The 27,078-nt window shown below is 46.1% G+C and overlaps 1 protein-coding gene across 6 annotated transcripts in view; it reads right to left on the bottom strand.

The window, feature by feature from the left end:
• CUX1 (cut like homeobox 1) overlaps positions 1-27,078 on the bottom strand; it is a 472,474-nt gene that overhangs the window by 194,162 nt on the left and 251,234 nt on the right. For all 6 annotated transcript variants that reach the window (XM_032756129.2, XM_032756134.2, XM_032756132.2 and 3 more), the window contains exon 4: positions 19,309-19,387. In XM_032756129.2, coding sequence (XP_032612020.1) covers positions 19,309-19,387 — 79 coding nt within the window. The remainder of the gene's footprint in view (positions 1-19,308; positions 19,388-27,078) is intronic.

The following is a 27,078-nucleotide window of genomic DNA, read 5'->3' as shown; positions in this document are numbered from 1 at the left end:
GCTGAACAATAGATTAGATACAGTGAAAGAAAAAGATCAGTGAATTTAAAGATATAGTCACAGAAACAAACCAAACAGAGATACACAGAGAGAAAGATTGAAAAAAAAGTTAGTAAACCCTTGGCAACCTATGAAACAAAATTAAGCAACCAAACATACATTTCCCAGGAAGGGGGAAAGGGTGTATTTGAAGAAACAGTGGCAAAATGTTCCAAACTTCATAAAAGCTATAAACCTAAAAATTCAAGAAACTCTACAAACTCCATGCAGGATAAACCCAAAGAACACCAGTAAGCGTAAGACAGTTTTTGAAATCAAAATTAGAAAAGGAAAATCTTAAATGGTGGAGAGAAAAAGATTAATTGTATATAGGTTAAAAAATATATATGAATTACTAGAGATGTCCTGTCTCAGAAATAGTCAGTCCAGAGAGAGAAAAAACCAAAACCCAAACCACCAACAAACTATTTCATTTTATTTATTTTATTTATTTTTTGAGATAGAGTCTTGCTCTGTCACCCAGGCTGGAGTGCAGCGGTATGATCTCAGCTCACTGTAACCTCTGCTTCTTCCTGGATTCAAGAGAATCTCCTGCCTCAGCCTCCTGAGTAGCTGAGATTACAGGTGTGCACCATCACGCCCAGCTAATTTTTGTTTTTCTAGTAGAGACAGGGCTTTAACCATATTGGCCAGGCTGGTCTCCAGCTCCAGACCTCAAGTGATCTGTCTGCCTCAGCCTCCCAAAGTGTTGGGATTACAGGCATAAGCCACCATGACTGGTAGACCCAAGGAACTATTTTATACCTGACAAAAAATACTCTTTAAAAATGAAGGTGGCTGGACGCGGTGGCTCACGCTTGTAATCCCAGCACTTTGAGAAGCCAAGGCAGGTGGATCACCTGAGGTCAGGAGTTTGAAACCAACCTGGCCAACATGGAGAAACCCCGTCTCTACTAAAAATACAAAAATTAGCCAGGTATGGTGGCACACACCTGTAATCCCAGTTACTGGGGAGGCTGAGTCAGGAGAATCACTTGAACCCAGGAGGCAGAGGTTGCAGTGAGCTGAGATCGCACCATTGCACTCCAGCCTGGGTGACAGAGCAAGACTCCATCCAAAAAAAAAAAAAAAAAAAAAAGGGGGGTGAGATCAAGGTATTTTTTCCCCCAGATGCATGAAAGCTAAAGAATTCATTGCCAATGTGCCTATATCATAAAAAATGTTAAAAGGAGATTCTATAGACCAAAAGAAAATGATTTCATGTGCATACTTGAATCCACACAAAGGAATAAACCACACTGGAAATGGTAAATAGGTGAGTAAAAATAAAATATTATAATTTCATTTTTAATTTCTTTAAAAGATAACTGTTTAAAGAAAAAATAGTAACCACGTATTATAGCATTATAATATAGGTAGAAGTAAAATCAGTAAAAATGCACAAAGAAGAAGAGTGAGAAAGTGACAATGTATTATAAGATTCTTATATTGTATGTGAAATGGTATATTATCTGAAGGTATAAAATGATAAGTTAAAGATGGTTACTTTTCACTTTTGAGATGGAGTTTTGTTCTTGTTGCCCAGGCTGGAATGCAATGACACGATCTCAGCCCACCGCAACCTTCGTCTCCCGTTTGGGAGATTTTCCTGCCTCAGCCTCCTGAGTAGCTAGGATTACAGGCATGTGACACCACGCCTAGCTAATTTTGTATTTTTAGTAGAGACAGGGTTTCTCCATGTTGGTCAGGCTGGTCTAAAACTCCTGACCTCAGGTGATCCGCCCGCCTTGGCCTCCCAAAGTGCTGGGATTACACGTGTGAGCCACCATGGCCGGCTTACTTTTCACTTTAAAGTAACCCTTAAGAAAATAAGAGTTATAGCTAATAAGATAATTGGGGAGATAAAATCATAAAAAAATCAGTTAATCAAAAGAAAGCAGGAAAAATATAAAAAACAGGCAAGACAACTAGAAAAAGCAAGGTGGTAGACTTCAATCCAACTTTATCCATAATTACATTAAATGTAAATGATCTAACATTCCAGTTAAGAGGCAGACAGAATGGATAAAAAAGCAAGATGTAGCTATTTACACAACTTAAAGATACAGATAGGTTAATAGTAAAAGGATAGAAAAAATATATAACATAAAAACGCTCATCAAAAGAAAGCCAGAGTGGTTATATTAAAATCAGAAAAAGAATACATTATGATATGGAGTATTTCCAGGAATAATGAAGATCATTGAATAAACTTAAAAGAATCAAACAATTGAGACAATATAATAATCTTAAACGTATATTTGCCCCAAAACAAAACCGCACACTATGCAAATCAAAAACTGACAGAACTGAAAGAAAAAAGAAAAATCCAAAATAATAATTAGATTTCAAAACGCCATTCACATTCAGGAGAATCGCATAAACCCGGGAGGCAGAGGTTGCGGTGAGCCGAGGTCACACCACTGCACTCCACCCTGGGTGACAGAGCGAGACTGTGTCTCAAAACAACAACAACAACAACAAAAGCCATTCACATTAATTAATATTATGATTTTTATATAATCAATATGGATATAAGAGACTTGAAGAACACCACTAACTAAACAGATCTCACTTTTCTAGAACATGCCATTCAAACAACTACAGAATACACATTCTCTTTAAGTACACGTGGAACATTCATCGATGTACAGGATGATAAAACAACTTTTGATAAATTCAAAAGAACAGAAATCATACAAACATGTACTCTGACCACAATGAAATAAAACAATGCCCACTTAGTAAAACTCATAAAGAAGAGCAAATTAAACCCAAAGTAGGCCGGGCGCGGTGGCTCACGCTTGTAATCCCAGCACTTTGGGAGGCCGAGGCGGGCGGATCATGAGGTCAGGAGATCGAGACCACAGTGAAACCCCGTCTCTACTAAAAATACAAAAAATTAGCCGGGCGTGGTGGCGGGCGCCTGTAGTCCCAGCTACTCGGAGAGGCTGAGGCAGGAGAATGGCGTGAACCCGGGATGCGGAGCTTGCAGTGAGCCGAGATCGCGCCACTGCACTCCAGCCTGGGCGACAGAGCAAGACTCTGTCTCAAAAAAAAAAAAAAAAAAACCCAAAGTAAGTAGAAGGTAGCTAATAAGAACAGAAAGCAACAAAACTGAAAACAAGGAAAAAAAAGAGAAAAATCAATGCAAACAAAAGCTGGTTCTATTTTTAAATAACTTTAAAATTGGTAAGTCTCTAGCCAGACTAATCAAGGAAAAAAGCCTGGGGGGAGGATTCACAAATTCTAATGTCAGGAAATATAAGAAAGGACATCACTACACATCCTACGGATATTTAAAAGATAATAAAATATTATGTACAATATTATGCCAACAAATTTGATAATTTAGATAAAATGGATCATTCCTTTAAAAATTCCAAATTACCAAAACTGACTCAAGAAGAAATTTAAAAATCTTAATAGCCTTGCATCTGTTAAAGAAGTTAATTTGTAATTTAAAAACTTGCCATAAAGAAAATTCCAGGCCTGGATGGCAACACTGATGGATTAAGTTTTAAGAAAAAATAACTGCAATCTTACACAAACTCTTTCAGCAAATAGAGGAAAGGGGGAGCACTTTCTAACTTATTTTACAAGACCAGTGCAACCTTAAAGTGAAAACCCTATACAGATATTCAAAGGAAAAAAACCAGAAAACTATAGTTCTATATTTCTGTATTAGTCTGCTCTCATACTGCTAAAAAAGACATACCCTAGACTGGATAATTTATAAAGGAAAGAGGTTTAACTGACTCACAGTTTAGCATGGCTGAGGAGACCTCAGGAAACTTACAGTCACGGCGGAAGCAAACATGTCCTTCCTCACATGGCAGCAGGAAGGAGCACCAAGCAAAGCGGGAAAAGCTTCTTATAAAACCATCAGATCTTGTGAGAACTCACTCACTATCCCAAGAACAGCATGGGGGTAACCACCCCCATGATTCAATTACCTCCCACTGGTCCCTCCCACGACATGTGGGTTTTACGGGAACTACAATTCAAGATGAGATAGCGTGGGGACAAAGCCAAACCATATCGTTCCTCATAAATTTAAAGGCAAAAGTCCTTAGTAAAACAGTAGCAAATTGAATCCAGCAAATTTTAAAATGCACAAAATATACTGTAAAATGCATAATATGCATAAAATGCATAGCTAAGTAAGATTTATCCTAGGAATGCAAGATTTGTTTAACATTTGAGAATCAAATTATTTTACCATGTTAAGAGAATAAAGGAGGAAAATCATATGATCATCTCAATAGATGCCGAAAACAATCTGAGAAAATTCAATACCATTTATGACAGAAATTCTCTGCAAACTAGGAATAGGAGAGAATTTCCATCTTATGAATGGCATCTACAAAAAAATCTACAGTTAATACTATACTTAACTATCAAAGTCTGAATGCTTTTCCCTAATGTTGGGTCCAATACAAGGATGTCTGCTTTCTCTACTTCTAGTTAACATTATATACAGGTAGCTAATGCCACAAAAAACAAAACAAAACAAAAAAAAAACAAAGAAAATAAATATACAGTGTTATAGATCGGAAATCAGTATGGATACAGGAAACATGAACAACACTATCAACCAACTTGACCTAACTGATGTTTATAGAACATTCCATCCAACATCTATAAAGTATATATTGTGGTCGGCTGCGTTGGCTCACACCTGTAATCCCAGCACTTTGGGAAGCCATGGCGGGTGGATCACGAGGTCAGGAGTTCAAGACCAGCCTGGCCGAGATGGTGAAACCCCGTCTCTACTAAAAATCCAAAAAAATTAGCCGGGCGTGGTGGTGGGCACCTGTAATCCCAGCCACTTGGGAGGCTGAGGCAAGGAATTGCTTGAACCCAAGAGGCAGAGGTTGCACTGAGCCAAGATTGTGCCACCGCACTCCAGCCTGGGCGACAGAGCGAGACTCTGTCTCAAAAAAAAAAAAAAAAAAAAGAAAGTATATATTGTCTTCAAGGGCATGTGGACAATTCAAGAAAACTTCAAAAAAATTTCTAGAGCTAACAGGTGAGCATTAAGAGGTCACCTGTATTATTATTATATAAAAATTATATGATATAAAATATATATTTAATTTTATTATTTGTTAAAATGTAAAAATTGTATAATATATGAAATTCATTATATTTCTACATAAAAGCAACAAACAATTGGAAAATAAATTTACAAAGAAAATAAACTTTAATCTTGCACCTGTAATCCTAGCACTTTGGGAGGCTGAGGCGGGCAGATCACTTGAAGTCAGGAGTTTGAGGCCAGCCTGGCCAACATGGTGAAACCCTGTCTCTACTAAAAATACAAAAATTAGCCGGGTGTGGTGGCAGGCACCGTGTAGTCCCAGCTATTCAGGAGGCTGAGGCAGGAGAATTGCTTGAACCTGGGAGGCGGAGGTTGCACTGAGCTGAGATTGCGTCACTTTACTCCAGCCTTGGTGATGAAGCAAGATTAAAAAATAATAATAATAATAATAATAAAATAAACAGATTGTAGATTTTTTTAAAAAAGAAACTACCCTTTAATATTCAAAAACATGACTTAAACTTAGAAATAAACTGAACATAATCTGTGCCAGGTTTATACATCAAAACTGTAAAATACTGCTCAGAGAAATTAAAGATGAACTAAATAAATATATTATGGTTAGACTGGAAGAATAAATAGTGTTGTCAATTTTCCTCAAATTGATCTACAAATACAGTGGAATCCTAATCAAAATCACAGAAAGCTCCTTTGTAAAAACTGACAAGCTGAATCTAAAACGTATATAGAAGCCAGGCGCAGTGGCTCATGCCCATAATCCCAGCACTTCGTGAGGCCAAGGTGGAAGGACTGCTCGAGCCCAGGAGTTTGAGACCAGCCTGGGCAACATAGCTAGACCTCATGTCTAGAAAAAATAAAAAATTAATCGGGTGTGGTGGCACATGCCTGTAGTCCCAGCTACTTGAGAGACTGAGGTGGGAGGATCGCTTGAGCCTGGAAGATTGAGGCTGCAATGAGCTATGACTGCATCACTACACTCCAGCCTGGGCAACAGAGCAAGACCCTGTCTCCAAAATTCAAATGTGCAAGGGATTGAAACCTTTATAAATACAAATCTATGAAAGCAAAAATGCACATGAAAAAATATCCCGCATCATTAATCATCAGGAAAATGCAAACTAAAATCGTAGCGAAATACATTACGCATTCACTAGGAATGTCTAAAATTAGAAAACAACCAATGAAACAGAAGACATGGAGCAACTGGAACTCCTCTCAATTTCTTATGAGGGGATAAAATAATACAACTGTAACTTTGCTATCCTGAGGAAAAGAAAATGAAAAAAATTAATAAAAAAAGATCATCTATGTTGAAAAGCAGCTTGGCATTTCTTATCAGGTAAAATGTACAGGTACCCTGACCCTCATCCTAAGTATTTGCCTAAGGGAAATAAAAACGTATGCCTACATAACAATTTCTCCATGAATGTTTATAGACTGATTCATAATAGCCACAAACAACCAAATGTCTGTCAACATACCTGTTGGATAAACAAATTAGTATATATCCACACAGTGGAATATCATTCATCAATAAAAAGGAAAGGACTAATGATACCAGTAACTTAGATGAATCCCAAAACACTGCGCTGAGTGAAAGAGGCCAAATGTAGGACCACAGACCAAATGATTCCACTTCTATACAACTCCAGAAGTGATAAAGAGCAAAACAGCAGTTGCTGGGTACTGGGATCAGAAGGGAACTTTTGAGGTGACAGAAATGTTCTAGATCTTGACTGTGAAGGTGGCCACGCTATCTACTGCACACTCGAAATGAGTGCATTTCATTGTATGTGTGTATGTATGTATTTATTTTTAGACAGAGTCTCGCTCTGTTGCCCAGGCTGGAGTGCAGTGGCGTGATCTTGGCTCACTGTACCTCCTGGGTTCAAGTAATTCTCCTGCCTCAGCCTCCTGTGTAGCTGGGATTATAGGCACCTGCCATTACACCGGCTAATTTTTGTATTTTTAGTAGAGACGGGGTTTCACCATGTTGGCCAGGCTGGTCTCGAACTCCTGACCTCAGGTGATCTGCCTGCCTCGGCCTCCCAAAGTGGTGGGATTACAGGAGTAAGCCACCATGCCTGGCCCAATTCAAACTTTGTTACTCTTGAGGTGCATGAGCAAAAGTAGTTTGGAGGCCGCTGACTTAGACCCGTCTGCTGTGCAAAGGACATTAGGTGGAGGTGTGAGTGCAGTGAGGTGACAGAGACTGGTGGCTTGGATTAGGTGGCAATGGCTGATGGGTAAGTGGCCAAATTTGGGATACATTCTGGAGGCTGCTGGCTCACTAGGACTTACTGACAGCCTGGCTATTGGGTGTGAAAGAAAGAAGGGAACCCAGGCTGAGTTGTGCATTGTGGCTGTATTAGTCCATTTTCACACTGCTATAAACAAATACTTGGGCCAGGCATGGTGGCTCATGCCTGTAATCCCAACACTTTGGGAGGCTGAGGCGGGTGGATCACCTGAGATCAGGCGATTGAGATCACCCTGGCCAACATGGCGAAACTCTGTCTCTACTAAAAGTACAAAAATTAACTGGGCATGGTGGCAGGTGCCTGTAATCCCAGCTACTTGGGAGGCTGAGGCAGGAGAATCGCTTGAACCCAGGAGGAAGAATTTGCAGCGAACCGAGATTGTGCCACTGCACTCCAGCTTGGGCGATGGCGAAACTCCGTCTCAAAAAAAAAAAACCAAAAAAGAAATACCTTAGCCTGGGTAATTTATAAAGCAAAGAGGTTTAATGGACTCACAGTTCCACATGGCTGGGGAGGCCTCAGGAAACTTACAATCATGGCAGAAGGCGAAGGAGAAGCAAGCACCTTCTTCACAAAGCGGCAGGAGAGAGAAGAGCGAAGGTGGAACTTCCAAACACTTATAAAACCATTGGATCTCGCAAGAACTCACTCACTATCATGAGAACAGCGGGGGGCAAACTGCCCCCGTGATCCAATCACCTCCTTCTCTCGACATGTGGAGATTACAGTTTGAGACGAGATTTGGGTGGGGACACAGAGCCAAACCATATCAGTGGCCAAAGCACCTGTGTGAGTGGTGATGCCACTGACTGTCTTGGGAGCATGTGGCTGGAACTGATCATTCTCTTTTGGTCATGTGGAGTTTTAGAAGTCACCTAGGGAGAGAATGTAAATGAAAAGGAAAAGGCTAAGAATAACATCCTGGTATACTCCAACATTTAGAGCCTTGGCAGAGGAAGAGGAGAAGGCCACCAAAGTCTAAGGAGGAAGAGTGTAAATAGGTGAAGTGGATTCAGCAGGCAGTCACCTCCCAGGGGAGTTCTGCTGTGATGGGGAGGAGCAAAGTGGCCAGAAACCAGAAGGTATCGGTCATGTATTTTCTTAGTAAATGTGATGTGTGTTAGAGATCAGGGCAGAAAGAAGGAATGAAACAGCATATCTGGGGTGCGCAGTGGGATCTAAGGTCGGGGCCAGTCTAGGGCTTGTTTGTATGTTATCGTAAACTAAGTCGCTCTGGAACTTTAATGCAAACATCTTGCTTTGAGTTGTTCGGATCACTGCAAAGAAGTGCTGGTGTGCCCTGATAAAGCCCAACAGCCTTGGTGCAGAGAGGCCCTGTGAGAAGAAAGGACACATGGCTGGATCTCAGAAGAGCTGCAGAGGCCTGCAGGCGGGTTTCGGATTTGGCTGGGGGCGTGGAGAGGGCGCAGGGCGGCGAGGAGATTGCTGGTGAACTGCTTTTCTTGTAGGTTGTGAGGGCTGAAAAGGCCAATCTTAATAGATACGAGGCCCACGTTTGCACAGTGCGCTCTGCGGCCGACGGGGGCCGTCCCCTGCCACCAGCCTGAGGATGAATGTCCCCCTTGTGAGCACCGTCCCCGCGATGACATCACAGTGCGGCAGACGCTACTTTTCGCCAGGGCACTCTAGGCTAATGTAATCATACGATTACATAATTAACCCAGCTGTCTCATTAAGAAAATCAACTGGAATTCAGGGCATAATTAGTCATACGGCAATTAGCATGCTGATGAGCGACTGATGAAAAGCTGTCTAGATACCCGGCGTGCCAGGACCACCCCGGTCACGGCAAAGCAGGGCACAAACGACGCACCTCTCCACTCTCCATGCAAGCACACCAAGGAGGAGTCCCCAAGTCACATCCAGGGTGTTCTCACTCTAGTGCTGTGTCAAGGGACCGGGGGAGGATGGATGGAGAAGGGAAAGCCTTGGGAATGACGGCAGCCGGCAAAATCTGGCGGCGACGGGCCTAACACCCATCTTGTCATGCCCGCTTGTCTTTAGAACAGTGGTGGCCAATTCCTCAGCCTGCAAACATACAGTGTCCTACATGGAGAGGCGGATTGAGCTCCAGGTTTGTGAACCTGGACGAAGAAGGTAGGGACGCTGCTTCCATGCCTGGTTTCCAATTTCCCTAATGCCGGGGCCTGAGTGTAACTGGGACAGAGCATATAGCCTCCTCCCCCGAGGCTGTTTCAGGACCAGCTTGGGGCCAGGGACCTGTATCCTGGACAGGAGTCAGCACATTATCCGCCACCCACAGGGCTTTGTTCTTCCAGAGCCAGTTCCTCTTTCTGTCCTGTTTTGTTTGGGGTCTGTGATTGCTTCTTAATCACATGAATGAAAATGTTTTATGAAGGCAAACTGAGGATTTGTAAAGGGATCCTGCACGTCTCCCGCTACTGAAGTTACAGGGAGCTCTTCGGAGGGGCCCTGGGTCCCAGGTCTTGTTTGCCAACACCAGGAGACCTGGAATACGTGGACTGGAGTCACCATACAGAATCAGGCTGCAACGGCCACATTTCTATCGCCTTCGAGAAGGCTACCAAGTGGCACATTGATGAACATCTTGGCATGAAAACCAGGGGCTATTTCTAACGAAATCATAAGATTTTGTCACTTTTTTTTTTTTTTTTTTTTTGAGACAGAGTCTTGCTCTGTCGCCCAGGCTGGAGTGCAGTGGCGTGATCTCGGCTCACTGCAAGCTCCGCCTCCCAGGTTCACGCCATTCTCCTGCCTCGGCCTCCCCGAGTAGCTAGGACTACAGGCGCCCACCACCACGCCCAGCTAATTTTTTGTATTTTTAGTAGAGAAGGGGTTTCACCGTGTTAGCCAGGATGGTCTCGATCTCCTGACCTCGTGATCCGCCCGCCTCGGCCTCCCAAAGTGCTGGAATTACAGGCGTGAGCCACCGCGCCTGGCCCATTTTTTTTTTTTTTTTTTGAGACAAAGTCTCACTCTGTTGCCCAGGCTAAAGTGCAGTGGCATGATCTAGGCTCACTGCCACCTCCACCTCCCAGGTTCAAGCGATTCTCGTGACTCAGCATCCTGAGTAGCTGAGATTATAGGTACACACGCCACCACGCTCAGCCAATTTTTCTATTTTTAGTAGAGATGGGGTTTCACCATGTTTGTAACACTGGTCTTGAACTCCTGACCTCAGGTGATCGACCCGCCTCGGCCTCCCAAAGTGCTGGGATAGGCGTGAGCCACCACGCTGGGCCGATTTCTTCACCTTTTTTTTCCAGGAGTCTTAATGTGGGATCTTTGAGTGAGGGGCAGGCAGCGGAGAAAGAAGTATAAAAGAACAGTGTTTTCTAATTTTAACCTGTAATGTGTCCTCACTTGAAAGTAGCAGGCACCAAGAACTAGATTGCTATTTTATTCTCCTGGAGGAGCATTAAAAAGCAGTTCTCAAAAATGATGACATTCCATTTTATTTCTAGATTCTCAGATGCTAGGCCGACAAGGATAGTCACCAGGAGAGATGGTTTTCCTACATCCAAAATGAAACCTCTCCCGGAGCGGGGAGGACCTCAGAGCACGGGCATTTGGGAGCAGGCTCTGAAAATGGAATGGCCTACAAATGCACTCTTTCCAGCCAGCTCTCTTTTAGGACTTCCAAAAAACCTACATCTACTTTTCACAAAGGCAGACCAGTTAACCTATGGAAATAAAGGGAGACAAGTCAGTCACGAAACAGCGACTTCTAGCAGTGTTTCATGAGTCAATGAATATTTTATATCACTGGTAATATGCTTCCTAAGATTTAAATCTTAAAATAAACCCTTCCAGGCACTGCCTTTATGTTTGAAGGGTTTGTGTCTGTAGGAGCTAAACTGCATCTCAGCAAGCAGTAAAATATGGTTCTGATAGCAGGTCATAGACAGAGGCAAGGACAACTTGCAAAGAGATGCTTCCAGTGAACTTTGCAACCAAAGCACAGAAGTTCTGGAGTGCCTAGTCTTTTTCTTCTACCTAGGAACTCTTTAAAATACACCATTACTAGGCCGGGTGCAGTGGCTCATGCCTGTAATCTCAGCACTTTGGGAGGCCGAGGCGGGAGGATTGCTTGAGCCTAGGAGTTTGAGACCAGCCTCGGCAACATGGCAAGACCCCATCTCTACAAAAAATTTAAAAATTAGCCAGGTGTGGTGGAGTGTGCCTGTAGTTCCTGCTACTCAGGAGGCTGAGGCACGGGGATCACTTGAGCCAGGAGGCTGTTAAGTGAGCTATGATGGTACCAGTGCACTCCAGGTTGGGCAACAGAGACCCCGCCGCTAAAAAATAAAAAACAAACAAAAACCCCCAAAACCATTACTAAGATGTTTCTGGAACAGAAAAGTCACACTTGTGTTTTATCCTACAACTACTTGACTAAGTTCTTATCTGCAATACATTAATAAGGCCTATTCAGAAACTAAGATTGCAAGTTGAATATTTTACTAATTTATGCTCTCCGCCATTGTAGAAATAAAATACATACTCATTGTAAAACAAAAAATATGAGAAGTATCAAGAAGCAAGAGCAAGTCACCCACACAAGGTTAATTACTGACAAATTATGCATACTGTCATAATTTTGCTCAGAACTCAGTAAAATTCCAGCTATGCAAGAGCCTGTTAGAAGCGGTCATTCCAGAATATTCCCAGCTATCTGAGAGGGTCACATTTTAAGAGCAGAGACATTTCTCATTTCATTACAGTAAGGGACAGAAGCTGCCTATTTTACTTATTTTTTTCTTAAAGAGATGGGAGGGTCTTGCTATGTTGCCAGGCTGGTCTCCAATTAGAAACAGAGGCTGCATATTTTACTTATCTTTTTTTTTTGTTTTTTTAAAGAGATGGGGGTCTTGCTATGTTGCCCAGGCTGGTCTCGAACTCCTGGCCTCAAATACGTCTCCTGCCTCAGCCTCCCAAAGTACAGTGATTACAGGAGAAAGCCACTGCGCCCAATCCCCAGAGTCATTATTCACAGCCCCTCTGACTACTTCAGTGTCTCCATCTGGCTGCTGCAGGGCTTGGCTGCTCCTGGGTCCTTTTCCTCTTCTGCTCACTGAGCCCCATTGACCCGACATTCTCCTCACCTGCTGGTCTCCTTCCCGTCCCAGCTCCTCCCTGCTGCTGCTTTCTCTGGTCAGAAAACTACTTCCTGTGGCTTCTTCTCCTGGCCTCAGTTGGTGCCACCTGAGGGCAGCTGTCTCTGTCCTGCTTGATTCACCTTATTCTATACTCTCATTGCCCAGTGGGCTTTGCTTATCGCACCTAAAATTCAGTTATTTGTGCAATTACTTTTTCTACTTTTTTCTAATTTTTTTTTTTTTTAATTTGACAGGGTCCCACTCTGTCACCCAGGCTGAACTGCAGTGGCGCGATCTTGGCTCTCGGCTCACTGCAGCCTTGACCTCCTGGGCTCAGGTGATCCACCCACCGCAGCCTCCTGAGCAGCTGGGACTACAGGCGTATGCCACCATGCCCAGCTAACTTTTGTATCTTTTGTAGAGACAGGGTTTCACCGTGTTGCCCAGGCTGGTCTTCAACCCCTGGGCTCAAGTAATGCAGGTAATTCAGCCACCTCAACCTCCCAAAGTGCTGGGATTACAGGTGTGAGCCACTGCACCCGGTTGCAATTACTTTTTAATGCCCATATTCCCACCAGGCTCTATAGTCTGAGGGCAGGAACTGAGCTGGCTGTTGTATCCCTGGGGCTCAGCCTGGTTCTTGATGACCTGGGGGTATGGTGGGGGGAATGAGGGGTGCTGGGGTCTTAGGTATTGACCCGAGTAATACCCAGGAAGATAAGTCTGATAATGCTCACGAAACTGACTAAGGAATAAGAAGCAATCTGGTGGCAAATGAAAAGAACAGAAACACCAAGGTCTGAACTAACAAACCTACTCAGAGGGTACGTGAGGACCATGATGGTTCAATGCTACTGTATTGCTAAATGCTTATTTGGTGTCTTTATTCTTTTTAAATTTTATTTATTTATTTTTTAGACCGTCCTGCTCTGTCACCCAGGCTGGAGTGCAGTAGTACAGTCTCGGTTCACTGCAACCTCCACCTCTTGGGTTCAACCGACTGTCCTGCCACAGCCTCCCAAGTAGCTGGGATTACAGGTGCCCACCACCACACCCACCTAATGTCTTGTATTTCTTTAGTAGAGACGAGGTTTCACCATGTTGGCCAGGCTAGTCGCAAAGCCCTGATCTCAGGTGAGCTGCCCGCTTCGGCCTCCCAAAGTGCTGGGGTTACAGGCGTGAACCACCACGCCCGGCCTTGGTGTCTTTAATGTGAAGGAAATTACAGAAGGTGGAAGATGAAGAAGAGGGAGGAGCCAGAACACCGAGGGAGAAGTGGGCGGGTGGGGATGGTGGGGCATGTGGTGGGGGATGAGCTGGGGTGGAGGGAGATCCTACCCTGTGTGCTGGGCTTGGGGCGCCGGTGGGACGTCTGGTAAACCAAACACAGATCCCAGGCACCAAGGGCCGGCCCCAAAGCCGAAGTCCTCAGATACGCATGTGCTGGTTTGGGCAACTCTGAATGCTAAGTGCTGTATAAATGTCTATGCAGGCATGTAAATGTTTATAGAGTGACACCAAAGTAAAATGAGAGTTCTGAGAGCTATTAAACTGCTACAACTCAATAAAAGATACATTCTGTTCTCCTGCAATTGACTTGTCTTAGCACTCTGCAGTGCTCGCCCTCACTGGGAAGCTTCAACCTCGGAAGGGTGGTTCAGTGGGAACAGTAGGAGCCTGAGACCAAAAAAACACTCAGCATTTTGAAGAAATAATTTGATTCATTAATTTCTGCATTCGTTTAGCAATATTTATGGAGTTTCTGCCACATGGCAGGCACTGGGGTGGATACAAAGGAAATAGGAACAAAACTGCACTGAACCAGTCTCTCGGCCAAAAGTTACCAAGGAATTACAATGAAGTGAACGGCAGGGTCCCCGGCCAGGGTGTGTGTGTGCATGGGAAGGGTCCCCTAAACCAGCTGGGGAGGCCAGGAAGGCCTCTCTGTCAGGAAGTGGCGTCTCAACAGGTTAATCCAGAGGGGTCGGTGACGATTAGCCTGGCTGCCCTGTAAGCACTTAGACTCATGTCAACGTGAACTGCAGACTGTAGGGCAGGAATTTGGATGAAGGGAAGTGGCTGGAATTGAGACACATCCTAGAGGTTGGATGGCCAGAGTTGGTGACAAAATGCTCAGAACACAGGCCAGGCATGGTGGCTCACGCCTGTAATCCCAGCACTTTCAGAGGCTGAGGGGGGCGGATCATCTGAGGTCAGAAGTTCGAGACCAGCCCGGCCAACATGGTGAAACCTCATCTCTACTAAAAATACAAAAATTAGCCAGGTGTGGTGGCGCACGCCTGTAATCCCAGCTACTTGGGAGGCTGAGGCACGAGAATTGCTTGAAGCCAGAAGGCAGAGGTTGCAGTGTGCAGAGATCACACCATTGTACTCAAGCCCAGGTGACAGAGTGAGACCCCATCTCAAGAAAAACAAAAAGCTCAGAACATGAGCAGCAAGGTGGGAGGTGATGCTACCCGCCAAAAGAAGGAAGGCAGTAAGAAGACGGCTTCTGCCGGACACATCAGGTGGGTGCCCACCAGCCATCCCAGCGGGAAAGTCCAGGCGGCAGTCAGATATGCAAGCTGGCACTCAGGAGTAAGACCTGGACCAGGGACAAAGCTCTGAGAGTCACCAGTGCAACCCTTGGTGAACTCCACTGCTGAGGACTCAGTGGGAGTGGCGGGAATTTGGGTCCACTGACTCCTTCAGTCATTCACTATGTCCCACCTGTTACGTGCCAGGCCCTGGGCAGAGAGCCACAATGCAAAGCCCTATCCTCAAGGAGCTGTCACTCTAATGAGACCCAGAGATAAGCAACAAGGAAATGCACAAATAAATAAAACTTCAGGAAGGGGAAGCAGGTGGGAGCTGGATGGGTCAGGTGCCTGTCACTCCTGGGCTGGGTGGGATTCTGGCTCCGTTGTTCCTGGGGCCAGCTTGGCGGCCCTCCCTGTGATCCAGGAGCAGGGCTGTGCGGCATATAGCTGGAATGCCTGTTGCATTATTTCCAAGGGCTTCCTCCCTTTTCCTGTGACAGTGTGAGTTGCTGTCTCTTGCAACTAGCAGAACTTACCGCACCCTACTAATGTTTCTGGATTCCACTGGATTAAGGCCTGAAGTATGCAGACAGTTAAGGCATCCCGACTCCCCTCGACTGAGTGACTGTCAGTAAATGCATCATCGCTATTGACCAGGCCCTTCCTGTAAGCCTCAGCCACAGAATGACTGCATCTGAGCAATAATCAGACTTCAAAACACAGGGAGAGTGCTCCGAGCACCATTCCTGCTTTGCAAGTAACTTGTTAGATCTGGCAGATCACAGCATTTGTAAGAAATACCTGGGAGGCGGTGGGTGAAAGTGATCTATGTGGAATGTAGATGTATTCTGATTGACTTTTAGTATTACAGAAAACATCAAACATTCTTTGCTCCCACCATTCATCAATTTAAACTGCAAACTTCAATTCTCTAGCCAGAAATAAAAATTGTGAAGAATATTACCAATATACGAAAATGCTTACGGTAATAATAATCATAATATTGAGTGAGAAAGGCAGAATATGAACATATATGCATGCTATGATGAAAATTCTATAAAATTTGTACATGTACATGGACAAGGTCGGCTCAGGTAAAGAGGAAACGTTGACGAGAAAAATGGTCTTTTTTCTATGGGAAATTAACACAGAACATAACTGCAGAGAAATAAACCTAGCAATGTTTTAAAGTGACTGCCCAGTTGGAAAATTTCACTAGGGAAAAATTGAGGTACAAATTTGACTTTTTGAAAAGAGATTACAGGTTATTTAGAAAAGAGCAGCTAGGCTGGGCATGGTGGTTGACGCCTGCAATCCTAGCGCTTTGGGAGGCTGAGGCAGGCGGATCACCTGAGGTCAGGAGCTTGAGACCAGCCTGGCCAACATGGTGAAACCCTGTCTCTACTAAAGTACAAAAATTAGCTGGGTGTGGTGACGGGTGCCTGTAATCACAGCTATGTGGGAGGCTGAGGCAGGAGAATTGCTTGAACCTGGGAGGTGAAGGTTGCAGTGAGCCAAGATCACGTCACTGCACTCCAGCCTCTTTGACAGAGTGCGACTCTGTCTCAGAAAAAAAGAAAAGAGATTACATATTATTTAGAAAACAGCAGCTAAAGAGTCTTTGGGTCTCTGGCAAAGATGAAGTGAGCCAGTCTTCTTTCGACTAAGTCACCAACTGGACAAAGTTCTCAGCTGCAAAACTCTCCCCTTCAGGGATCCTGCTCCCAGAAGTGGTAGCAAGAACTTCTGGGAATAGAACGGAGCAGAACCTTCCTGAGCCCGAGGAACCAACAAAAAGTCAAAGAATGAACTCTTTCGAAACACAAAATAAAATTTCTCAAGGCCCAGGTCACGCTTTTTCTGTAAATTCTTTATCCCTGCGTCAGCATGGACATGACATAGTCCAGAGAGAAAATTCTCAGTCACTACCTTACGCACAAGAAAATGCCAGTGATGCCTGTCAGGCTGCTGACGCCTGAGACACAGTGCTCTTGAGGCCCGAGAATAGGGTCTGCAGGCAGGGAACCAAAGGCCAATTCACCCTGACTTCCTAGAACTAAATCGAAGGAAAAACCCCCACTTTCCACGCCTAAGTAACAAAAGGACCAGCGGCTACTTCCTTTGCAAATCTCCATCTTTTCTGCCCTGCAGTACCTCTGATTAGCTGCTTTCTGCAACCAATCAGATGTTTGCAGAGAAGCGTAACTTTGTAACTTCAGCCTCTGATTGGTTGCAACCAATCAGACTGATTGCAGGGCCAAGTCTTCGTTTGCATAGAAGTGCAACTTTGTAACTTCAATTTAGCCTCTGATTGGTTACTTTCCACAACCAATCAAGATGTTTGCATAGGAGTGTGACCTTTGTAACTTCACTTCAGCCTCTGGTTGGTTGCTTTCTGCAATTGATCAGACTGATTGCGGGCCAGCACTTCATTTACATGGGGTGAACACCAATTGCCAAAGGGAAACCTCCAGGGGATATTTGGACCCGAGAAGAATCTGTATCTGGGCCCTTGAGTGGCTGCTCAGCCCACTCTCACCCTGTGGAGTGTACTTTCATTTTCAGTAAATAATCTGCTTTTGTTGCTTCATTCTTTCCTTGCTTTGTGCATTTTGTCCAATTCATTGCTCAAAACGCCAAGAACCTGGACACCCACCAGTGGTAACACTCTGATCCACTTTACTGCGAAAGAGCCTCCTCGTGAGGCTCAGTCAGGTTCTTCAGGGAACTCCTAGTCAGATACAAACTCTCACAGAAAACCAAAAGGCTAGAATTCGGAACTACTAACTAGATAAGCTCCTAAGACAGCAAAAGTTTAGAACAAAGCAAACCATTCTCTACAGTTAGGCTGTTCCCTGACCCTGTTCCATTTTACAGATGAGAACACTGAAGTCCAGAGAGGAAAAGGAATGTCATCCAGGGAAGGAGAATCTGGGTCTCCCCATTCCCTGTCCGAAGTGCTTCCTGCCATCCCGTGTTTGGTGTGGCCTCTATTAATCCCAGCTCCAAGAGGGGACAGCAAAGCCCGTGGTGGACCTGAATCAGAACACAAGTACAGGTACAAAGGAGACCTGAGTCTGCCTCGCTCTGTTAATGTAGCTCTAATGATGTCAATGATATTCAGAGAATTGCTAACAAACGCAAGTGCGCAACTGTAATGGCTGGGGAGGGGAGGGTGGTGGTAATTCCAATTCCTTGCTTGGCAGAGAAAGGTATCAAGTGACTTTCCTAATTTTCTGATCAGCATCTCTCCAGGGCTGAGCTGGGCCCCACGTAGTTATGTCCATCACCTTACTCCAGATTCTAAGGCAATCGAGGACCCACAAACAGGACCAGAGAGTTCAAGGCACTCTACATGCCTTCTCACTTTTCCAGAATAAAGAATCGGAAGACATCACCTCTTAGAATGCCTCGCGAACATATTTAAATTTTAATTCTTCAATCCCTCTAAACGAAGAAACAGAGCCGGGTGTGGTGGCTCCTGCCCGTAACCTCACAGCACTTTAGGAGGCTGAGGTGGGAGGATAGCTTGAACCCAGGAGTTCGAGACCAGCCTGGGCAATACAGTGAGACCTTATCGCACTCATTGTACAAAAAATACAAAAATTAGCTGAGTGTGGTGACATGTACCTCCCAGCCACTTAGGAGGTTGAGGTGGGAGGATCGCTTGAGTCCGGGAGGTGCAGGTTGCAGTGAGCAGAGATTGTGCCACTGCACTCCAGCCTGGGCGACAGAGCGAGACCCTGTCTCAAAAATAAATAAAATTATAAAAAAAAATAAAAGAAACAACTGATATACTTGGTTGTAGCTGCAAGGATTATCAGTTACCCTCTGCCCATAACCCTTAAGTGAAGGGCTTGTCCAGGGGCCACTGATCTTGGATGACCTGGCAGGGGAGCGGGACACTCCAGGTGTCTTAGTAGGGCCATTCCTAAAGTCTTAAAGGTGGCGTTGAGCAGTATGAGGGACTTCCACACAGCACACACACATCAGGTCTGAATCTTCTCTGCAGTACGTGCAGGGTTTTATGCTGTAGCCCCAGAGATTTGGGTCTCTGCTTTTACGAAGTCATCCCCTAGAGATTACGTGAGTACTTCAACAAGTGCATCCAATTTCCCTCCATACCCAAAGTCTGGGTTGTGGAGAATTCACGTGTCCTGCACTCCCTGGTTTCTTGGCGGGAAGTTGCCACTGATGGCGTATTTATTTTCCTTAGGAAAGCCAAGAAGAATGAGCCTAAAACCCACCAACTCACCAGACACAACGCCCCCCACTGGTGGGCCATTAGTGCCAGGGCTTACCTGGGACGTCAATCAATCTTTTGTAGACATTCAAGAAAGCTGCTTCAGCTTCTTTGCTTCTTTTACTCAGTGCATCAATCTGAAAGGGAAGGAAAGAAAGAAAAGAAAAACAAAGAGCTCAACATTTGTCAAGAGGTAATTTACAAAGTATTACACATCGAGTGAATTCCCGTAGCAAGCGGAAGTCTGATTCCTCTGCGTAGATGCTTGACAACTGGGCTTCAATCTCTTAGAGGAAATGCCTGCAAACACAAAAGGACCCTGTTCATGAAGGTAAACGAGGGAGGAGCAGAGATTTGGGAGTATGGAGCCATTCACTCTACAAGCAGGGAACACTGGGTGGGTCTTCCATAGAGAAAGGTCTGGCATGCCCTTCCTGGTCTTTTTCTTCTCCAAGTACTCACTTAAGAGCTGGCCATGTGCTAGACACTGCTGGGGATCAGAGGTGGGCGGGAAAAGACAGTTTCTACCCCCAGGAGCTCAGGGTCTAGGAGGGAAACAGGTATGTAATTAACAAGTAATTAAATTCCTGGGGACATGGAGAAGGGAACTTCAGGCAGTAAAGTTGTGACCTTGGAGCAGAGTCTTAAAAAGCATTTCACCCAGGTGGACAGGTAATACGCTGCATGTAAACGGATGAACGCATTCAAATCCCGGGAGTAAAGAATTTCATAAAATTCTTTTTTTTTTTTTTTGAGACAGAGTCTTGCTCTGTCGCGCAGGCTGGAGTGCAGTGGCATGATCTCAGCTCACTGCAACCTCTGCCTCCCAGGTTCAAGCGATTCTTGGCCTCAGCCTCCCAAGTAGCTGGAATTACAGGCGCCCACCACCATGCTGGGCTAATTTTTGTATTTTTAGTAGAGACAAGGTTTTATCATGTTGTCCAGGCTGGTCTCGAACTCCTGACCTCGGGTGATCTGCCCGCCTCAGCCTCCCAAAGTGCTGGGATTACAGGCGTGAGCCACTGCATCTGGCCTATGTGTTCTAAGACACTCATTCGCATGTCAGCTTGTGCTCCATTCCTGGAGTCCAGATTAAGAATCTACCAACATGGCTACAACACACCATGGGGCATAGGGGACCCACGAGAGTCTGCCGGGTGGGAAAGCGGATACATATGTGGGAGCTATGGGTGACACAGTTGGACAAGCAAGTGGGGTGCAATTTTGAGGGGCACAAGCGCACATGGTGCAGGGTGACCCTCATCACCTGGGCAGCAGTCAGGGTGGAAAGAGCACAGGAGGGGGCAGGGAGGAAGAGACCCCTCGGATATCACTGCTTTCATCCGAGTGAGATGCGCTGGGCAGTGGTTGTGGGTGTTGAGGAGGAGGAGGGGGCGGCTGGAGAGATCAGTGACACACACAGTTGACGTGAGGCCCAGAAGAAAAAGGTGAATCGAGGACGGTCCTGGGAATTCCAGATTAGGCAACTGGCAAGGTTTTGCGATGGTGGCCAGGATTGGTTTGTTTTGTGAACTGACTAGCTGAGCCAGTTTCCTCTAGTGTAGACGTCTGTTCATCAACTATGCTGGATGCATATGCAAAGAGCCTGCCGTGGTTGGACGGACTTGTTAGAATATTTAGCTTACCTACACACCTGCTGAGACAACAGCTCGCACTTCACAGCCGAAACACGCAAGACTGCACATGTACCAATGTCATACTGGCTCAGGCAAAGGACAGGAAATTATATATTCTGTCTGTCCCCTCCTAGAACTATGCTGTCTCCGATGTTATTACAGAGGCAAAGGATATGGTTTAATTACAGGGCCTCTCACCTGAGCCACCAGGCAGTCCGTTAAGGGCTGAGAGAGGTCTCCTGATTAAGGATATGGAGCGCTCAGAATTGGGGGACGATGGCTAGCGGGAGCTGGGCCTAGAAAATCGAATGCATAGCAGCCTAGTGCAATGCAAGCATTTCCAACTTCTAACAAGCTGTGCACCAAGATTCCAATCTGAAGTCAATTGTTTGGAACTCAGACACATTTCCACCCCCCTCAACCTGAAAAGATAAGGCTGTGATTCTGGGCCAGGTGTGGTGACTCACGCCTGTAATCACAGCACTGTGGGAGCCCGAGACAGGAGGATGGCTTGAGCCCAGGAGATCAAGACCACCCTGGGCAAAATAAGAGCTATCTACAAATTAAAATTTAAAAATAAAAATTTTACAAAAAACAAAAAAATTAGCTGGGTGGGGTGGCAATGCACCTGTAATACCAGCTACTTGCGAGGCTGAGGTGGGAGGACTGCCTGAGCCTAGGTGTTCGAGGCTGCAGTGAGCTGTGTTCACGCAGCTGCACTCCAGCCTGGGCAACACAACGACTCTGTCTCAAATTAAAAAAACAAAAAACAAAAAACAAGGTTGTGAATTTGGTGTTGAGTAGAGTTTCAGAACAATATGCAAGGACTTTTTTTTTGAGATGGAGGCTTGCTCTGTTGCCCAGGCTGGAGTGCAGTGGTGCAGTCTCAGCTCACTGCAGCCTCCGCCTCCCAGGTTCAAACAATTCTCCTGCCTCAGCTTCCCAAGTAGCTGAGACTACAGGAGTGCGCTACCACACCCAGCTAATTTTTTTTTTTGTATTTTTAGTGGAGACGGGGTTTTGTCATGTTGGCAAGGCTGGTCTTGAACTCCTGACTTCAGGGGTCAGGAGAGACTACAGGCATGAGCCACCATGCCTTGCCTACAAGGACTATTGATATGACAAGACCACGCTTTGTTTTTAAAATAACCCCCTCCCCCATTATTAGCAACTCATGCTCATTGTGTGATCAGAAAAATATCAAAAATACAGAAAAAAAATTTAAAAGTATAATTAAAATCCACCACTCACCGGCAGGAGTCAGACTATCAGGTCTTTATTTCTAATTTTTTTTCCTAATTATAAAAAAAAAAAAAAAATAGAGTTGCGGTCAGGTGCGGTGGCTCACGCCTGTAATCCCAGCACTTTGGGAGGCCCAGGTGGGCAGATCATGAGGTCAAGAGTTCGAGACCAGCCTGGCCAAGATGATGAAACCCCATCTCTACTAAAAATACAAAAATTAGCTGGGCATGGTGGCGTGCACCTGTAATCTCAGCTACTCAGGAGGCTGAGGCAGGAGAATTGCTTCGCTTAGTACTTGGGAGGTGGAGGTTGCAGTGAGCTGAGATCGCACCACTGTAGTCCAGCCTGGCAACAGAGCAAGACTCCGTCTCAAAAAAAATAAAGTTACATGAAATGCAGACACACAGGCAAACAAAAGAGAAGTATTATACATTAGAGTGGTCTCGGACTGCGGGTGGGTGGGAAGGAGGGGCTGGTGGATGCCAACTGAAGGGTGTGGGATTTCCTTTTGGGGTGATGAAAACGTTTGACAATTGTGGTGACAGCTGTGCAACTTTGTGAATATCCTAAAAGTCAATGAACTCCAGACTTTAAATGGGTGAATTATATGGTATGTGAATTATATCTCAATCAAGCTGCTTAAAACGCGTGTGTGTATGTACATACTTGAAATCAGCCTATACGTAAGATTGTGTGTTGTGCTTTCTTTCCCTGTCATACCATGTATCTTTCTCCATATCTATTACAAATTTTGGGAACTGTCTAAATGGCACTGTTTCAACTGTACCTAAGCTCACATATTACAGATGTCTAGAGTAAGCAATGGATTTGGAGTTGCTTCTCCAGATGAATTGGAACGCTCCCTGGGGCTCTTCTAAGAGAGGCAGGTGGGTAGCAGAGTCTGTCCAGCTTTCTGGAGTCTGTCCAGCCCCGGCTGCTGTCCATACCGCTTGACGGCCACACAGAGGCTTCTCTTTCTGGCTTAGGATCTGCCTAGGGAGGGCCCCTCACTTCCCAGGTATTCCGACTCAGGGTACCGGGTGGCTGCGTCTCCTGGAGGCAAGGGCTGGGATCAGGAAGGATCCTGAACTCTGTCCTCCTGTCTCCTGTTTGGGTTATTCCCCGGGATGTGGGGTTTGGTAATTTACACAGCACACTTCAGGGCTATAATGGGTTGAATTGTGTCTCTTGAAAGATGATGAAGTCCTGACCCCCAATACCTGTGAAGGTGACCTTATTTGGAGCTAGGGTCTCTGCAGGTGATCAAGGTAAGGCAAGGTCATTAGCCTGGGCCCCCTGGACACAGAGACAGACATGTAGACAGGTAGGATATCACAGGGAGATGAAGGAGAGACTGGGCTGATGATCTACAAGACGAAGATGACCAGGAAACCACCAGAAGCTGGGACAGGGACACAGTAGATTCTCCCCTACAGCCTGCAGAAGGAACCAGCCCCGTGGACACCGGGGTTTTAAAACCACTCCACTGAGCCAGGCGTGGTGGCTCACACATGTAATCCCAGCACTTTGGGAGGCCAAGGCGGGTGGATCACGAGGTCAGGAGATGTAGACCAGCCTGGCCAACATGGTGAAACCCTGTCTCTACTAAAAATACAAAAATTAGCCGGGCATGGTGGCGGGCGCCTGTAATGCCAGCTACTCAGGAGGCTGAGACAGGAGAATTGCTTGAACCCAGGAGGCAGAGGTTGCAGTGAGCCGAGATCACGCCACTGCACTCCAGCCTGGCGACACAGCGAGACTGCGTCTCAGAACAAAACAAAACAAAAAAAAATCACTCCATGTGTATCCGTGTCATTTTATCCAAACCGGCATAAAAACCAAAAACCCTAGTGTTCCTCCACTCATTGGAGCTGTATCACAGGGACCATGACTCTCAGTCCTCTCCCCGTGCCCTCTTCCACTAACACAGGGAAATTCCAGCCCAGTCCTGAGGAACATGGTCAGGCCAATGAGTTTAATTAATTCAGTATGCAAATGAACCATGAGGTTTCTTAAAAGAGACGACTTAAAAGATCCTTTTCTAAATGATAAAGTCCCCTCAGCCCCCACAGACAAGAATAGGCCTCAAGGCTGGGCGCAGTGGCTCATGCCTGTGATCCCAACAATTTAGGAAATGGAGGCAGGAGTTCAAGACCAGCCTGGGCAGCAGAGTGAGACCCTATTTCTACCAAAAATAAAAATTAGCTGGGCATGGTGGCATGCACTTGTAATCCCAGCACTTTGGGAAACCGAGGTGGGAGGAGGGCTTGAGCCCAGGAATTCAAGACCAGCTTGGGCAGCATAGTGAGACCCTATCTCTACAAAAAAATACAAATTAGCCAGGCACAGTGGTACACGCCTGTAGTCCCAGCTACTCGGAGGCTGAGGTGGGAGGATCGCTTGGGCCAAGGGGTTCAAGGCTGGAGTAAGCTATGACTGAGCCACTGCACTCCAGCCTGGACGACCGAGCGAGACCCTATCTTAAAAAAAAAAAAAAAACCAGAATGACCCTGAAGTTGGAGTTCGGTCCATCCTCCCTCTGCAGCTCACCCAGTCTGTGGTGGGTTGTCTCTTCGTGTGACTTCTCTGCTGCAGCTGGTGACTTCCTAGTTCCGTGCTTTGCTTACTTGGAACACCCTTCGCTAACCTCTCCGTCCACTCAAAACCTATCTGCACACACCACTTCCTCCAGACCTCGAGCTGGGTTCCTGGGCTGTTCTGAGCCTAGAGGGAGGGAGGGAGGGAGCCAGGGCTTTGAATGCCAGCCCCACCTCATCTGCACGAGGAGGAGACAGCAGCAGCCTCCTGGGGCTGGACGGGTCACTGACCTACCCTGGCAAGGGCCCCAGTACCAGACACAACATAGTGACTCTGCCACACAGAACAGCTTCCCCCCAGGTGTCCACGTGGCTACCGGCCAGGAAGAGCACCCGTGAGAGTGAGGGAGGAAGGGACAGTGTCCTGCTCACCTTCATGCCCCCCACACACCTGCCTGACTCCCTGCAGGGAGCCCAGCCCACCCACTGCATGCCTTGGAGGTGCAAGCCAAGGCTTGGTAACACGGCTCCCTCTGAGAAGGGGAGGGATCTGTAAATGAGCAAACGTCTAAGGCGAGGTCTTAAGGCAAGGATTGCTGAAGAGAGGATCCTAGGCTAGGGTTCCAGCTCACTCGTGCCTGCGTGCACGTTAGCGTGAGGTAGGTACAGTGCCCTTAAAACCATTTAGAGCCGGCACCGTTGCTCATGCCTGTAATCCCAGCACGTTGGGAGGCCAGGGTGGGAGGATCGCTTGAGCCCAGAAGTTCAAGACCAACCTGGGCAACATAGCAAAACTCCATTTCACACACACTCTCACACAGACACAAAACCATTTAGAAGAAGCTAAACCAGGATGGATCTAGAGACGGTTAGACACTGGCCTGCGGCCTTGGGTAAAACCTGTCTTGCTCTGAGGGATCAGCCTCTTTTTCAGTCTCACCTCCTGCCATGCCTCACACTCCTGCCACACCCAGTCACTCCCAGTTCCCAGAACACATGAGCAACTTCCCCTCCGCCTGGAAGGCGCCTCCCAGGAATGCTACCCTGATCCGCAAGCTCAGAGCAGATCCATCTCCCAGCCGCGGCCACTCCCACCACCACCTGGGGCTGTCCTGGAGTTCTAAGATGACAGATAAGGCTGCCTGACTCAGGGATCCTGAATTCCTGGAAAACTAAGCTGTAGCATCAACTGTCTTTCCTCCCGACCACGGGCATACAGTGGGTGTTTAATATGCTTTTAATATCTTCTGCAATGGTCAACTGCATGGTCTGCAGACGTGACCCAAGGGTTCGGGAATCCAGGTTTAAATATTTATGAAAATGCTCAATATGTAAAGAGTTCTTGACCAGGCGTGGTGGCTCACGCCTGTAATCCCAGCACTTTGGGAGGCCAAGGTGGGTGGATCACTTGAGGTCAGGAGTTCGAGACCAGCCTGGCCAACATGGTGAAACCTCGCCTCGACTAAAACTATTAAAAATTAGCTGAGTGTGGTGGCGGGCACCTGTAATCCCAGCTACTCGGGAGGCTAAAGCAGGAGAATGGCGTGAACTCGGGAGGCGGAGATTGCAGTGAGCCAAGATCATGCCATTGCACTCCAGCCTGGGAGACAGAGTGAGACGCCGTCTCAAAAAAAAAAAAAAAAAAAAGTAAAAAGAAAAAGAAATGCTTAATATGTAAAGAGTAAAGAGTTCTCTGTGTAGTAAGCATCTGTTTTGTGTGCTGTGAGATGATGACAGCCACTTGGCTGGCAATAGCTCCTGGGAGGTGTCTTTCTCTACTGTACACACCCAACAGCACTCTCCAGCTGTCTTCCTGCAGTGACCCTCACATCTGCACTAATGGCTGCTACTGGATTCTGCGGTTAGGTTTTCAGCAACATCACTTTCATAAGGTTTTTTTTTTTTTAATGTAGTGTTACATTTATTTATTTATTTATTTTGAGATGGAGTCTTGCTCTGTCGCCCAGGCTGGAGTGCAATGGTGCAATCTCGGCTCACTGCAAACTTCCCTCCCAGGTTCAAGCGATTCTTCTGTCTCAGCCTCCCGAGTAGCTGGGATTACAGGCACCCATCACCATGCCCGGCGAATTTTTGTATTTTTAATAGAGATGGGGTTTCTCCATGTTAGCCAGGCTGGTCTCGAACTCCTGACCTCAGGTGATCCGCCCGCCTCGGCCTCCCAAAGTGCTGGGATTACAGGCATGAGCCACTGCACCCGGCTAAGTGTTACATTTAAAGACAAATGTGTAGGTACAGTGGCTCACGCCTATAATCCCAGCACTTTGGGAGGCCAAGGTGGGAGGAACATTTGAGCATGGGAGTTCGAGATCAACCTGGGCAACGTAGCAAGATCCTGTCTCTACAAAAAATAAAAACTTGGCTGGGTGGGCGTGGTGGTGCATGCCTGGGGTC

Source organism: Hylobates moloch, unplaced genomic scaffold (assembly GCF_009828535.3).
Source record: "Hylobates moloch isolate HMO894 unplaced genomic scaffold, HMol_V3 SCAFFOLD_1, whole genome shotgun sequence".
Lineage (NCBI taxonomy): Eukaryota > Metazoa > Chordata > Mammalia > Primates > Hylobatidae > Hylobates > Hylobates moloch.
The sequence above is the reverse complement of the archived record's forward strand: the minus strand, read 5'-3'. Positions and strand labels throughout refer to the sequence as shown.